The 14,694-nt window shown below is 40.5% G+C and overlaps 1 protein-coding gene across 1 annotated transcript in view; it reads left to right on the forward strand.

Annotated features, from left to right (window-relative positions):
- The window catches only part of OGT (O-linked N-acetylglucosamine (GlcNAc) transferase), a 52,378-nt gene extending 37,835 nt beyond the window's left edge, over positions 1-14,543 (forward strand). Inside the window, exons 20-22 of the mRNA XM_081080854.1 lie at positions 6,291-6,543; positions 6,787-6,910; positions 12,266-14,543. Coding sequence (XP_080936980.1) covers positions 6,291-6,543; positions 6,787-6,910; positions 12,266-12,440 — 552 coding nt within the window. The 3' untranslated portion in view covers positions 12,441-14,543. The remainder of the gene's footprint in view (positions 1-6,290; positions 6,544-6,786; positions 6,911-12,265) is intronic.
- The last annotated feature ends 151 nt before the right edge of the window (positions 14,544-14,694 follow it).

The following is a 14,694-nucleotide window of genomic DNA, read 5'->3' on the forward strand; positions in this document are numbered from 1 at the left end:
CCTGGTCATGTGCGCTTGACCAGAATTGAACCTGAGACCCTTCAGTCTGCAGGCTGACGCTCTATCCATTGAGCCAAATCGGCTAGGGCGATGTTGATGACTTTATATAGTTTATGTTTGGATTCCTTTCTCTTAATTTTTTTTTTTATCTTAGAGATTTTTGGTTTGTGGTTACCATGTGCTTGATCTATAGCAAGCTGTGTTTATAGCAGTCTATTTTAAGTTGATGGTTGGGTAATTTAATTCCCAACACATTGTAAATTCTCTGCAATTTTTACTTACCTCTTCCACTTTTTATGCTTTTGTCATTTTTTTTTACTTTTTTTCATAGGTGTGTGTTTATGTGTATCTTAATTTGTTGTAATTACACGTGATCTTTCTTCTTTTGTCTTTTAACCTTGGTACTAACTCGGTTATTGCATTGCTTTCACTAAGGGTTTGCTTTTGTCAGTAAGATTTTTTTCTTTTCTATATTTTCTTACTTATATTTGATCTCTTATTTTCTACTTGAAGTCTCTTTAACTTATTTTATAATACTCGTTTAGTGGTGATGAACTCCTTTAGCTTTTTCTTATAGGGAAACTGTTTTATCTCTCCTTCAATTCTAAATTATAGCCTTGCTGGGTAGAATAGACTTGGTTGTAGGTCCTTTATTTATTTATTTTTTTAGTTCTTGTCATGTATTTTACTTTTTCTTTTTTAAAAAAATTTATTGAATACACTGGGGTGACATTGGTTAATGAAATTATATAGGTTTCAAGTGTACAATTCTATAATCATCTGTATGTTGTGTTATGTGTTCACCACCCAAAGTCAAGTCTCCTTCCATCATCATTTAATCCCCCTTTACCCTCTTCTACATTCCCCCACCCCTCTTTCCCTCTGGTAATCACCACACTGATGTTTGCTTAATTCCTTCACCTAATTTCACCCATCTTCCCAGTCCCCTTCCCTCTGACAGCTGTCAATCTATTCTCTGTAATTATGAGTCCATTTCTATTTTGTTAGTTTATTTTATTCATTAGATTCCACATATAAGTGAAATCATATGGTATTTGTCTCTCTTTGGCTTATTTCACTTACATAATACTCTCCAGGTCCATCCAGGCTGTTATGAAAGGTAAGATTTCCTTCCTTTTTTATGTCTGAGTAGTATTTCATTGTGTAAATGTACCACAGCTTTTTTAGCCACTCATCTACTGATGGACACTTAGGCTGCTTCCAAATCTTGGCTATTGCAAATAATGCTGCAGTGAACATAGAGCTGCATATATTCTTTTGCAATAGTGTTTTGGGTCTCTTCGGATATATTCCCAGAGAACCCATCTCTGCAGGGGGAACCTTTGAAGCTGAAATATCCATCTGAATCTCAGCTGCTGCCTGTGGAAGCAGGGCCAACCCTTTTCGTGTCTCTGCCCTTCCTACCAGTCTCACTGTGACTTCTTCTTCTGTAAGTCCTTGGTTATAAGTTTCAGCTAGTCTCCAGTTGGTTATTCAGGTTGATTGTTCTATATTTTACTTGTAATTCCAGTTTGGTTCTGGGAGGCGGTTAGTGTAACATCCACTTACATCTTGGATCATTCTCTTTTCATCACTTTGAATATTTTGTGCCAGTGTCTTCTGGACTGCAAAGTTTCTGTGGAAAAATCAGTTGAAGTCTTATGGGAGCTCTCTTGTAGGTTATTAACTGATTTTCTCTTGCTACTTTTTAAGGTTCTCTCTATCTTTTTTTTTTTTAATTAAATCTTTATTGTTCAGATTATTACATTTGTTCCTATTTTCCCCCCCATAACTCCCCTCCTCCCAGTTCCCGCCCCACCCTCCGCCCTCACTCCCCACCCACTGTCCTCATCCATAGGTGCACGATTTTTGTCCAGTCTCTTCCTGCATCTCCCACACCCCTTTCCCCCCCAAGAATAATCGGTCCATTCCCTTTCTATGTCCCTGATTCTATTATAATCACCAGTTCATTCTGTTCATCAGATTATTTATTCACTTGATTCTTAGATTCACTTGTTGATAGATGCATATTTGTTGTTCATAATTTGTATCTTTACCTTTTTCTTCCTCTTCCTCTTCTTAAAGGATACCTTTCAGCATTTCATATAATCCTGGTTTGGTGGTGATGAACTCCTTTAGCTTTTTCTTATCTGTGAAGCTCTTTATCTGACCTTCAATTCTGAATGATAGCTTTGCTGGATAAAGTAATCTTGGTTGTAGGTTCTTGGTATTCATCACTTTGAATATTTCTTGCCACTCCCTTCTGGCCTGCAAAGTTTCTGTTGAGAAATCAGCTGACAGTCATATGGGTATTCCCTTGTAGGTAACTGAGTTTCTTTCTCTTGCTGTTTTTAAGATTCTCTCTTTATCTTTTGCTCTTGGCATTTTAATGATGATGTGTCTTGGTGTGGTCCTCTTTGGATTCCTTTTGTTTGGGGTTCTCCGTGCTTCTTGGACCTGTAAGTCCATTTCTTTCACCAGGTGGGGGAAGTTTTCTGTCATTATTTCTTCAAATAGGTTTTCAATATCTTGCTCTCTCTCATCTTCTGGCACCCCTATAATTCTGATGTTGGTACGCTTGAAGCTGTCCCAGAGGCTCCTTACACTATCCTCGCATTTTTGGATTCTTTTTTCATTCCGCCCCTCCGGTTGGGTGTTTTTTGCTTCCTCGCATTTCAAATCATTGACTTGATTCTTGCGCTCCTCTGGTCTGATGTCGGGAGTCTGTATAATATTCGTTATTTCAGTCCGTGTATGCTTAATTTCTAGGTGGTTCCCCAATATAAGATCGAGGGTCTCATTAGTTTTCTGTAGATCTCATTAAGTTTATCGGCGGCTTCTGAACATTTCTTGAGAGACCTTAAAAGTGTGGTTCTGAACTCTATATCTTCCATTGACAATTTTGTCCTGTTTCTTTGTCTCCGCATTTTGTTATGCTTCCTTGGTGCACCCCCTAGTGGTCTTTGTGCGCAGTCTTGTAGTTAAGCCTTGATTGTTGTAGCTAATACCAGGGAGGGTTTGACCTCCAGGCCAAGTGGCTGTGAGAATCAGCTGTGTCTGTAGTGAGAGAACTTCTGTCCTCTAGGGAGGTGCTAATCTAGCCTTTGCCTGAGGCTATCTGTCAAATGCCTCTGTGCAGGGCTTGGGCGGGGCGGGTCGCACAGGATCAACAGGGTGGGCCGGAGAGAGCAGTTATGGCGGCTCTCAGTCCTGTCCCCAGGGGCTCTGCCTCTCTGAGTCCCAGGGACCGCTGCAAAGCTCGGAGAGAAAGCTGCACTCGCTCTGACCGAAGCCAGACAGTCCCGCTTCTCCCGTTTGAGTCTGGGTCCCTAAAGACTCGCCCGGATCTGGAGCTCAGGGTCTGCGACTCCCTCCCGATTGAAAACACCAACCGCGCCCTCCGCCGCCAGCCCGCTCCGCGCACTCCGCACCTCAGAATTTGACTTCAGCACTGCGCCTCCTCTGAGTGTCCGTATGCGTTTCTCTTTCCTCCTAGTTGTAGGACTTCCACTCAGCCAGCGTTCCTGTGGTTCTGGGTGATGTCCCTTCCGTCTTTTAGTTTCACTTTTGAAGTAGTTGTTCAAGGCAGCAAACTCCGGCGTTAACCTATGCCGCCATCTTGGTTCCTATGTCTCTCTTTATCTTTAACACTCATTTTGGCCCCTTCCCTGTGTTTGTTTCTATGTATGAGGTCAATCTGTTCTGTCTCCTGATATTGACAGAGTGGCCTTATATAGAATGTGTCTTGTAGGGCTCAGTTGCACAGTCTCTCTAATCACCTGAGCTTGGTCCTCCAGGGGTATCCCCTGTGTGTGGGTTGTGTGTTCCCTCTTGTTGTAGTTATGCTTCAATTGGTGCTGGCATATTAATAGGTGGAATTGACCCTCACTCAGGCTAGCTGACTGTGAGGGCTAGCAGTGCCTACTGTGGTTGAGCTGTTGTGTGGGGACTGACCCTTGAGAGTGGGAGTCGCTTTTGCAGGAGTCTTATTCTAGCTGAGTCTGCCCTTTGGGTGTTTTGGTTCTGGAGTTGGTTGGGTGGGAATTTGATGGCATTCTGAAGCAGGACACTGGTCATGTTGGTTACTGGAGACTCTTGGGAGGGGCTCTGGTGCAGGCCAAGGATGGCTGCCGTTGTGCAGGGTTTCAGGCTGCTTGGCAGAAGTTACAATTTATGCTGTATGTATGGTTAAAATTTTTAGTTTTGCAGTCCATACTCTCTGTCACCTCTGTTCATCTTTGCCGTTAGATCAGGAAAACACCATAAATGGTTATATAAATGGATGAACGTAGGTGTGTTCCAATAAAATTTGATTGACAAAAAATAGGCAACATGTAAGATTTGGCTTACAGACTGTAGTTTGTCAGCCCATGGTCTAAACCAGGGGTGGGGAACGTGCAGGCCGTATAAGACTTGCGCAGTCATTTGGTCTAGCCCTGCCAAGGCAGTAGGGGGTGAGTTAATTAAATGTTTCATGAAATATAGCAAGCTAATTTTAAGTTGATAATTTTGTATGGCCCGCAGATGATGTTATAAATATCCAAATGGCCTTTGGCAGAAACAAAGTCCCCCACCCCTGGTCTAAACGAATAGCAAACGTCATGCTTATTCACCCATGTTTAACATTCTTGCAATATTGTAGAGATATAACCAGGAAGGATTTAGTTTATGCCATTACCTTTTAGTCAGCTCATAAGACCAGTTTGCATAAGGAGGATCTCTGAAGGTTCCAACCTTTGGTACCCATATTTGTTTTTCTCCATTTTTTGGTTGATTCTCATCCAAGGATATTATAAGGGAGAGGGAGAGACAGAGAAAAACATTGATGTGAGAGAGACACATTGGTTGGTTGCCTCCTGCATGCTCCCCGACAGGGCTGAGGGTCAAGCCTGCAAGCAAGTTATGTGCCCTTGACCAGAATCGAACCCAGGACCCTTCAGTCTGCAGCTGATGTTTTATCCACTGAGTCAAACCAGCTAGGGCATTTTATTTTATTTTTTAAAAAAATTAATGATAGAGGGAGAGAGAGGGACAGGGAGAGAGAGGAGAGATAGAGATACTGATTTGTTGTTCTGCTTATTTATGCATTCATTAGTTGATTCTTATATGTGCTCTAACTGGGGATGGAGCCCACAATCTTGGCATATTGGACAATGTTCTAACCACCTGAGCTACTCGATCAGGGCCTTCCATAATTTGTTCTTATTCCATGGAGCTAAAATGGAGATGATTCTTGGTTGCTTTCTTTTCTGATTAATATCTGTTTTTTTTCCCCTTTGGAGAGGGGAAGGTGGAGGAGAAGAGGAAGCAGATGAGTACAGGTTCACTATCCCTTAATCTTTACTTCCCAATATTGAAAAAAATCTGATAACTACTAAGTCTTGTCGTGTTTGTGGTTAATTTATTTGGCTGCACATTTACCTGAACTATTTATGGTCTCTTATTCCATTTAGTGTGAATATTCTGACATCTTGATGCAGAGATGCTAATGTGTTTATTTACAGGAAGTTGCTGCTGAGACTCTAATGTAATATACATGCATGTACACTTTTTAAAAATCTGAAATACTCGGAATTCTGAAACTCATCTCTTCCTATGGCTTTCAGAGAGGGGATGGTGAACTAGTAAGGTACATTGAGTAGATGTAGATTTAAATCGGGCATTGGCAAATTGGCCTGTGGGTCAAATTCAGCCCACTGCCTGCTTTTGTAAATAAAATTTTATTGACACACAGCCATATCTACTTGTTTACATATTGTCTGTGGCTGCCTTCCAGTGACAAGGGAGAACTGAGCCTAAAGTTAGGACAGTCTATGTGGTTGCAAAGTCCAAAAAACTTGCTCTCTGGACCTTTACAAAAAGTCTGCTGACATCTGATCTAGATTAGGTAAATAAAGTTAGGCACGTGTGAACTAACTGTTCGTTGTGTCATGGTGGGAGATTTAAAATTTGATGTGGAAAATTGCTATCTCCTCTACAAAAATCACTGCCTAAGATTTTGCCAGTTAGTATCTTGTTTTGTATCTTCTTACATCAGTTTGTTTCTTTTAACTCTCTTTGGGGACAGTTTAGCAGACTAGAAACCTACAGTTCAGTTGATCTAACTCATCTATGTGAAGGAAAGACTTATAAGTTCACAGTAGGCTGCTATCTGGGTGAAAAGGGTAGAATTATTAGAACTCTTATAATTAGAATTATTAGAACATGTGGTTGAATTATTAGAACTCTATAGGAACCTTTCTGGAGAAGGGCAGAGCTGCTATTAATAATTACCATTTTCCCTATTTTAGATTCTGAAGCGTGTTCCCAATAGTGTGCTGTGGCTGTTGCGTTTTCCAGCAGTAGGAGAACCTAATATTCAACAGTATGCACAAAACATGGGTCTTCCCCAGAACCGTATAATTTTTTCACCTGTTGCTCCTAAAGAAGAACATGTCAGGAGAGGCCAGCTGGCTGATGTCTGCCTGGACACTCCACTCTGTAATGGGCACACCACAGGAATGGATGTCCTGTGGGCTGGGACACCTATGGTGACTATGCCAGGTAAACTACTGATAAATCATTGGAATCTTGTTCTTTTTAGAATCCCTTTTATGGAAGATAATTCCAGGTGAAATTATGTGTAGTAGAAGCAACATTTAGGGGAGGATGATTAAAAAAAACAATATTTGTTCTGAGCACTTATCTCTATTCTCATCTGCGTAGTGTGGGTACTTAACATAAATAACATTAATAACCACATACTAGTTGCATTCTTGTGAGTAATTGTCATCTTTCTTATTACAGGAGAGACTCTTGCTTCTCGAGTTGCGGCTTCCCAGCTTACTTGTTTAGGTTGTCTTGAGCTTATTGCTAAAAATAGACAGGAATATGAAGACATAGCTGTGAAACTGGGAACTGATCTAGAATAGTAAGTAAACTTTTCCATGAATAAATCATGATAAAGTGAAAGGAATCAGGAAAGTTTAGAGAGAATATAGGTGCTATAAAATGAAATAATAAAATAAGGGTAATATAAAATAGGTGTATTAGTTGTATTATCTCTGGATGGGAGAACTTTCTAAACTTTCATAAATGAAGTGGTCAATAGGTTTTACTATGCAAAGAGTAAATGGCTGAATGAAAGTAAGTAAAAAAAATTAAAAGACAAATAAGAGGAAAAATCTTGGTTTTTTATGTCAAATATTAATAGTCTGGCTATATAAAGATTGAAGCCCATTTACATTTTAAGTCCCTTAATAGGAACATAAACAAGGAACTGACCAGACAACTCACTGAAGTAGAAATAAAATGGTCAATAAGACAAAGTTTCAACCTCCATAGTAGAAATATAAATTAAAATAACATTGAGGCATAACCATTATTTGCCTATAAAACAAGAGACCTTTTTTTAAAACCTTACTCTACTTTCTTTTTTTAAAACATATATTTCTATTGATTTTGGAGAGAAAGGGAGAGGGAGAGAGAGAGAGAGGAGAGAAACATCAATGAGAGAGGATCATTGATGGGCTGCTTCCTGCATATGCTGCTTACTGGGGATTGTGCCTGTAACCCAGGGATGTGCCCTTGAACAGAATGGAACCTGGGACCCTATAGTCTACAGTCCGACACTCTATCTATCCACTGAGGCAAACTGGCTAGGGCTAAAACAAAAGATTTTTGAAACATTTTTACTGATTTCAGAGAGGAAGAGAGAGAGAGAAACATCAATGATGAGGAGAATCATTGATCAGCTGCCTCCTGCATACCCCACACTGGGGATCAATCCTGCAAGCTGGGCATGTGCCCTGACCAGGAATTGAACCATGGCCTGGTTCATAGGTCGATGTTCAACCACTGAGCCATACTGGTGGGGCAAAACAAAAGATTTTTTATATGATACCCAAGATGAGGGAGTATTGAGGTGCTGGCCTTTTCATAACATCGGTGAGTAAATTGGTATAACCCTTCCTCAAAGTTATAAGATCCTTAAAAAAAACACACACACACACACAGAGCTTTGACCCTAATAATGCCACATCTTCACTACAGCATAAGAAAAAAACAAAAACCATAACTTAAATGCCCCAAATAGGTGGGAATTAGAGAAGTGATGCTTAAATGATTCTTTATCCGTACAAGAAAAAGTGTTTATCTGTTAACTGTGCTTTTTCTTTGTGCATTATGGGATGCCGGGGTCCAACCCCAGCAGGTCCAGGGGTCCCCAAAGGTGTGGACGGAGTCGGCGAAGACTATCCACCCTCTTCCTACAGTGGAGTCCTATCCATCCCGAGAGTGGGGCGCTTACCTTGGGGTCCCTGTTCGGGCGCCATATGCCGGGGTCCAACCCCAGCAGGTCCAGGGGTCCCCAAAGGTGTGGACGGAGTCGGCGAAGAAGGAATGACATGGAGACGGAGTTCAGTTGATCAGCAGCCTAGCCAGGACCTCTAGCCAGGATCTCCAGCCAAGTTCTGGTCTGGATCTCCAGAGAGGTTCTGTGTCCATGGTCTCTTGCTAGGTTCTCCAGCCAGGTTCAGTAGCCATGTTCCCTCGCTAGGTTCTCCAGCCAGGTTCTGTCACCAGGTTCTAGTCAGGTTCTCTTGCCAATTTCTGTAGTCAGGTTCAGTCCAGGATCTTTTGCCATGTTCTCTCCAGCGAAGTTCTTCTGTCTCTAGAGAACGTTCTGTGTAGGTTCTGTGCCAATTTCTGTCTCTCCTCTCTGTCTCCTAAGTTCTGTCTCTTGCTGTCTTATTACATCTGTATTTATACCAGTTGATTCAATCCTATCAATCTCTATTACAAAGGTTAGGGCGTTTCTTATCTCCATTCCAGGGAGTAAAGATTATGTAGCTTAAGCATGATTGTTCATAGTTAAAGTGATTAATTACCCGCCTGGCACTTAGTTGAGGGGTTTTATTCCCTCCCTAACTTCAGGGAAAAATTCCTACCTGGGGAAACAACCTTTCTCGGAGAGGTGACCTTGGTTAAAACACACAGCGCTAAGGGGAGCAAACATATTAAGAACAGTATGCTATATATGCCAGGTCCCTTGAAACAGCAAGGATGGACCGGCTCCCGGCAAATTCCCCCTTTTTTATTTTTTAAAAGCAGGCATTAAAAAGAAAAACCCCAAATGCTCTCTTGTATCCATTTTAAGAGTAGGATTGACGCTTTCCGCTATTACCTGAGTCATGATCTATCACCCCAGGGAGAGCTTGCCAATCCTGCACTTTCCCAGGGTGGAAAGGCTGCAGTGGGGTTAAGGATAAGGCTCCTTGGGCCTACCTTCTCCCATGCCATTACATTTACCTTTCCTTCCTCAGAAAAGCATGGACATATTTCTTGTATAAAACGTTCTGACTGGGAGTAACCTTAATTCCTCTGCTAGCAAGCATATGTGTTAAAAGATCAATACAGAGTCTTATTTCTTTAGACTCAGTATGGCACATCTTCTTAATCTAAAGATCAATACAGAGTCTTCTTTCTTTGGAATCAGTATGGCACATCTTCTCAATCTGAGTTCTGTACTATCCACCTTCTTACCCTACTTATCCTCTGTAGGGGGGTCTGCAGTACCCTGGTGGAGTCCTATCCGTCCCGAGTGTGGGGTTTTCAATGGGGGTGGAGGGCTTACCTAGGGGAATCCTGTTCCAGGAGTTCCCAAAGGTGTGGACGGAGTCGGCGAAGACTATCCACCCTCTTCCTACGGTGGAGTCCTATCCGTCCCGAGTGTGGGGTGCTTACCTAGGGGTCCCTGTTCGGGCGCCAGATGCCGGGGTCCAACCCCAGCAGGTCCAGGGGTCCCCAAAGGTGTGGACGGAGTCGGCGAAGACTATCCACCCTCTTCCTACAGTGGAGTCCTATCCATCCCGAGAGTGGGGCGCTTACCTTGGGGTCCCTGTTCGGGCGCCATATGCCGGGGTCCAACCCCAGCAGGTCCAGGGGTCCCCAAAGGTGTGGACGGAGTCGGCGAAGAAGGAATGACATGGAGACGGAGTTCAGTTGATCAGCAGCCTAGCCAGGACCTCTAGCCAGGATCTCCAGCCAAGTTCTGGTCTGGATCTCCAGAGAGGTTCTGTGTCCATGGTCTCTTGCTAGGTTCTCCAGCCAGGTTCAGTAGCCATGTTCCCTCGCTAGGTTCTCCAGCCAGGTTCTGTCACCAGGTTCTAGTCAGGTTCTCTTGCCAATTTCTGTAGTCAGGTTCAGTCCAGGATCTTTTGCCATGTTCTCTCCAGCGAAGTTCTTCTGTCTCTAGAGAACGTTCTGTGTAGGTTCTGTGCCAATTTCTGTCTCTCCTCTCTGTCTCCTAAGTTCTGTCTCTTGCTGTCTTATTACATCTGTATTTATACCAGTTGATTCAATCCTATCAATCTCTATTACAAAGGTTAGGGCGTTTCTTATCTCCATTCCAGGGAGTAAAGATTATGTAGCTTAAGCATGATTGTTCATAGTTAAAGTGATTAATTACCCGCCTGGCACTTAGTTGAGGGGTTTTATTCCCTCCCTAACTTCAGGGAAAAATTCCTACCTGGGGAAACAACCTTTCTCGGAGAGGTGACCTTGGTTAAAACACACAGCGCTAAGGGGAGCAAACATATTAAGAACAGTATGCTATATATGCCAGGTCCCTTGAAACAGCAAGGATGGACCGGCTCCCGGCAATGGGATATTTTTTTTCTTTGTATTTTTCAAAAAAGTAGCATTATATGGAAGTTTAAAAAAGCAACCTCTTTGAGTCAGATTGCCTGGATTTGAATCCAGGCTCTCCCACTTTACAAGCTTGTGACTTTAGGCAAATTAGTTTCTATGTGCCTTGATTTTTCCATCTTCAAAACAGGGATGACTGATAGTACTTACTTTGAAGAGATGTTGTGACAATTAAAAAAATGTGTTCTGGCCCGGCCAGCATGGCTCAGTGGTTGAGCGACAACCTATGAACCAGGAGGTCATGGTTTGATTCCTGGTTGGGGCACATGCCCGGGTTTCAAGCTCGATCCCCACTGTAGGGCGTGCAGGAGGCAGCTGATCAATGATTCTCTCTCATCATTGATGTTTTTATCTCTCTCCCTTTCCCTTCTCTGAAATCAATAAATATATTTTTAAAAAGGTGTTCTGTGTAAAACACAACAGTTCTTGGTATATAGTAAGCATTCAACAGAGATTAAGTATTTTCATAATTTTCTCCATTGAATATCATGTACATCTAAGGAAAATGAGTGAAAAATTTTAGCCCTGGCATTAAAAAAAATTAATATTCATGTCCACCATCCCAGAGATAACTACAGCAAATAATGTAGTGTCTTTTTTTTTTTTTTTTTTTTACTCTTTGGAACTTAGTTGATTTCATACAGTGTTTTATAATGAAAACTATTAATTTTATAATGAATACTTATACACCTGCCAGCTAGACTCCACCACTAAATTTATTATGCTTGCTGTCTATCCATCTGTTTATTTCTCTAGCATCTAGCAATCCATCTTATTTGATACATTTTGAAGTAAATTGCCAGATATCAGTACTCTTCTCCCTAAATACTTTAGATGTGGACATCATTAATTAGAGTTCAGTGTTTCTTATTTTTTCTTTTTCTTAAATATTTGTATTTATTTCAGAGAGGAAGGGAGAGGGATATATATATAGAGAGAGAAACAGCAATGATAGAGAATCATTGACTGGCTGCCTCCTGCACGCCCCACACGAAATTGAGCCTGCAACCCGGGCATGCGCCCTGACTGGGAATCAAACTGAGACCTCCTGGTTCCTAGGTTGACACTCAACCACTGAGTCAAGCCAGCTGGGCCTGTTGGTTTTTTCAATTATGGTTTATATTTAGTATTATGTATGTGCCTTTATTGTAAATGGTGCTTCAGTGAACATCTTTGCATGACCAGGTGTGCCTGCATCTCTGATTAATTTCTTTTGAATAGATTTTAAAGTGTTTCTGATTGCCAGAGGGTAATGAACATTTAAAGTTCTTAATGTACACATTACTAACCAGTGGTATGTAGGAATAGACGTGTCATTTTAAAGGTGAAAATGAGATGGAATGGAGAAAGCATGGTATCTTGGATATACTTGTTTAAGAACTAATTTTTTTTTAGAGGATATGAATTTGATTATAAGTGTTAGCATTATGTTAACACTTCCCTTTTTTTAGCATTGAGGGAAGGTGGAGTTTCATCCTGTGTTTTATCAAAGATGACTAGGTATTTAGGGGGAGGCTAGTTCTAAGTTCCTGCTCTGTTTGTAAACTTGGCTCCCTTTCTCTCTCTTTTTTTAAATTAGCCTGAAGAAAATTCGTGGCAAAGTCTGGAAGCAGAGAATATCTAGCCCTCTGTTCAACACCAAACAATACACAATGGAACTAGAGCGGCTCTATCTACAGATGTGGGAGCATTATGCAGCTGGCAACAAACCTGATCACATGATTAAGCCTGTTGAAGTCACTGATTCAGCCTAAATAAAGACTCTCCACAGGAGGAATACCCCTCTACCTGAGCCTCAACCTTCAGGGGAAAGGGAACTAGATAATGTACTTTTTACTTATCTGTATAGTGTCATATTACAGATGGGTGACAAATAATGATAATAGAATAGCACAGCCAAGGTTGCTTTGTGCATGATAGGAAGAGACATAAGAGATGGGAAGCTGCTGTTCTACAAGGAATCTCCATAGAATTTTGCAGCAATCAGGTGGTGCATAGATCTGGATGGAAGGTCTGCTCTCCCTTGGTCTTCCATGGGATGATTAGTAGAGGAGAGATCTAGATTGTCCAGCCGTTTTGTGATTCCATTGCTTGATTGAGTCTTCTGAATTAATTTTTTCTTTATATTTTGGGTATTGGAGCTTTTAAAAATGTTTGGTTTCAGGTGATTTTATTCATGTGAAGTGTATATGATTCTCTTGAGATAAGGTTTTAAACTAAAATGTTGCTCCTTATTTTAGTTTCTCAACTCTACAGATTAATGGGAACTTTGCTGGTGTAGTCTTTTTATAGGTTTTATAAACCACTTAAGCCTATATCAGTAGTTTGAGTGTCTGACCTAATGAATGGAGCTGTCAGTGCTTTTTTGATTTAGATCATGATTCAGAATTTCTTTTTCTGGTCTATTTCCTTCCCCTCCCCCTACTTTAAAATTTCTCCTGTAAATCAACTAACAAAACCAAGTCTGTTTCAAAGCATCCCAGAGTGTTTCTCTAAAACACATCATCTAGTGCCAAATGAAACTTCTTAGGAATGATTATTAATTATGAAGGGCACAGTTGTGATACTATCATTGATGATAATATTGATTTTTGGCCTAGTTTTCATCTATTTCATCAGTGTTTTACCTTTGACTGCCCCTCTATGCTGCTTCCCGAAGTAATAGTGTGTGATAAGATTTTTACCTTCCTTTTCTAAGGTTTGCTTTTTTTTTTAAGTGAGTCCTGTTCTTCCTATTTCTGTCAGCAGAAATGAAATCCCAGGTAAGTATAAGTATTCAAATATTTGATCACTAAGTAAAAGTTATTGCGAATATATTAAATAAATTTCGTCAAAAACATGTTATGGGTGAAAAGCTCTGAAGGACCAGCTATGTATGTGAATAATTATTTTTCAAATCATCTAGGGTATTATATAATAACTGTCTTCTGGACTTGGTCTTGAAGTCTCTGTGGATTCAGCCATAGTAGCAAACTGTACTGCTATTTGGTTTGGAGTTACAAATTAGACTTTAGGCCATCTGGAGCTTGAGTTCTTGGTATTAAAAACCATAGGAATAAAATCATTGAATTTCAACAAATGATTGAGGACTTGAGGCTTAAACAAACCAACATATGAATATATGTTTTGTCTTGCTATACTGCACTTATGCTATTCAGTAACAGTAACAGATAATTTTTTGTCTGCTAGTAGTGTTCTAGATTATAGTGTCTTTTCAAAGCACTAAGGCAGTGTACCTATTCTGTAGTTGCAGCTGATGCCTGAATGTATCCTAGCTGACAAATTATTGATTAATAAGAACTTGAATTTCTGAAAGTCTGTTAACCAAAATCTGAGCAGGAGTCTCAAATATAATTTTTAGTCAGAATTACATGTGAATGAACTGTGTATCTTTTAACAATGTAAATCAAGGAACATCAGTTTAGGGATTTCTTAATTTATTTTTTACATGATTGAAATATTAAAGGTTGCCAGCATGGTTGCAGATAAACTGATGTTTGAAATTCACCAAACTACTTAATGTGGAATAAGATGATAGACTTCTAGTGCCCTCAAGGTTGTGACCTTACAGTCATTTTACATAGCACATCATTTCTCCTATAGGGATGAACTTTTTCCTGGCACGAAAGTAGCCGCTCTGGTTAAAGCTTTGCTTATTGTAACAGGCTTTGGTTTCCAGGTAATATGCCTATGGAAGACAATTATGAATAGAGATATAGAGATCACTGGAAACAAATTGTTTTTTTTCTATTATGCTCTGCTTTATCAAAAAAGTAAAACATTTAAATTGTGCTACAGAAATCAGGTGTTGTCTTGTGATCTTTAAAATAATTAATAAATGAATGATTTGTCCTTAATATGGCTGATGTAGTTTGTGTTCTGTTAGATTGAGTGTTGGACAGAATAATTTGGTCATCCAATGATGAAACCTACATTTGAACAACTCCAAACAAAAGACCAGATCTCCCTTGGGCAGCTATGATATTAAGGATTATTTTGTTTTCTAGC

This window comes from Myotis nattereri, assembly GCF_964212035.1.
Source record: "Myotis nattereri genome assembly, chromosome: X".
NCBI lineage: Eukaryota > Metazoa > Chordata > Mammalia > Chiroptera > Vespertilionidae > Myotis > Myotis nattereri.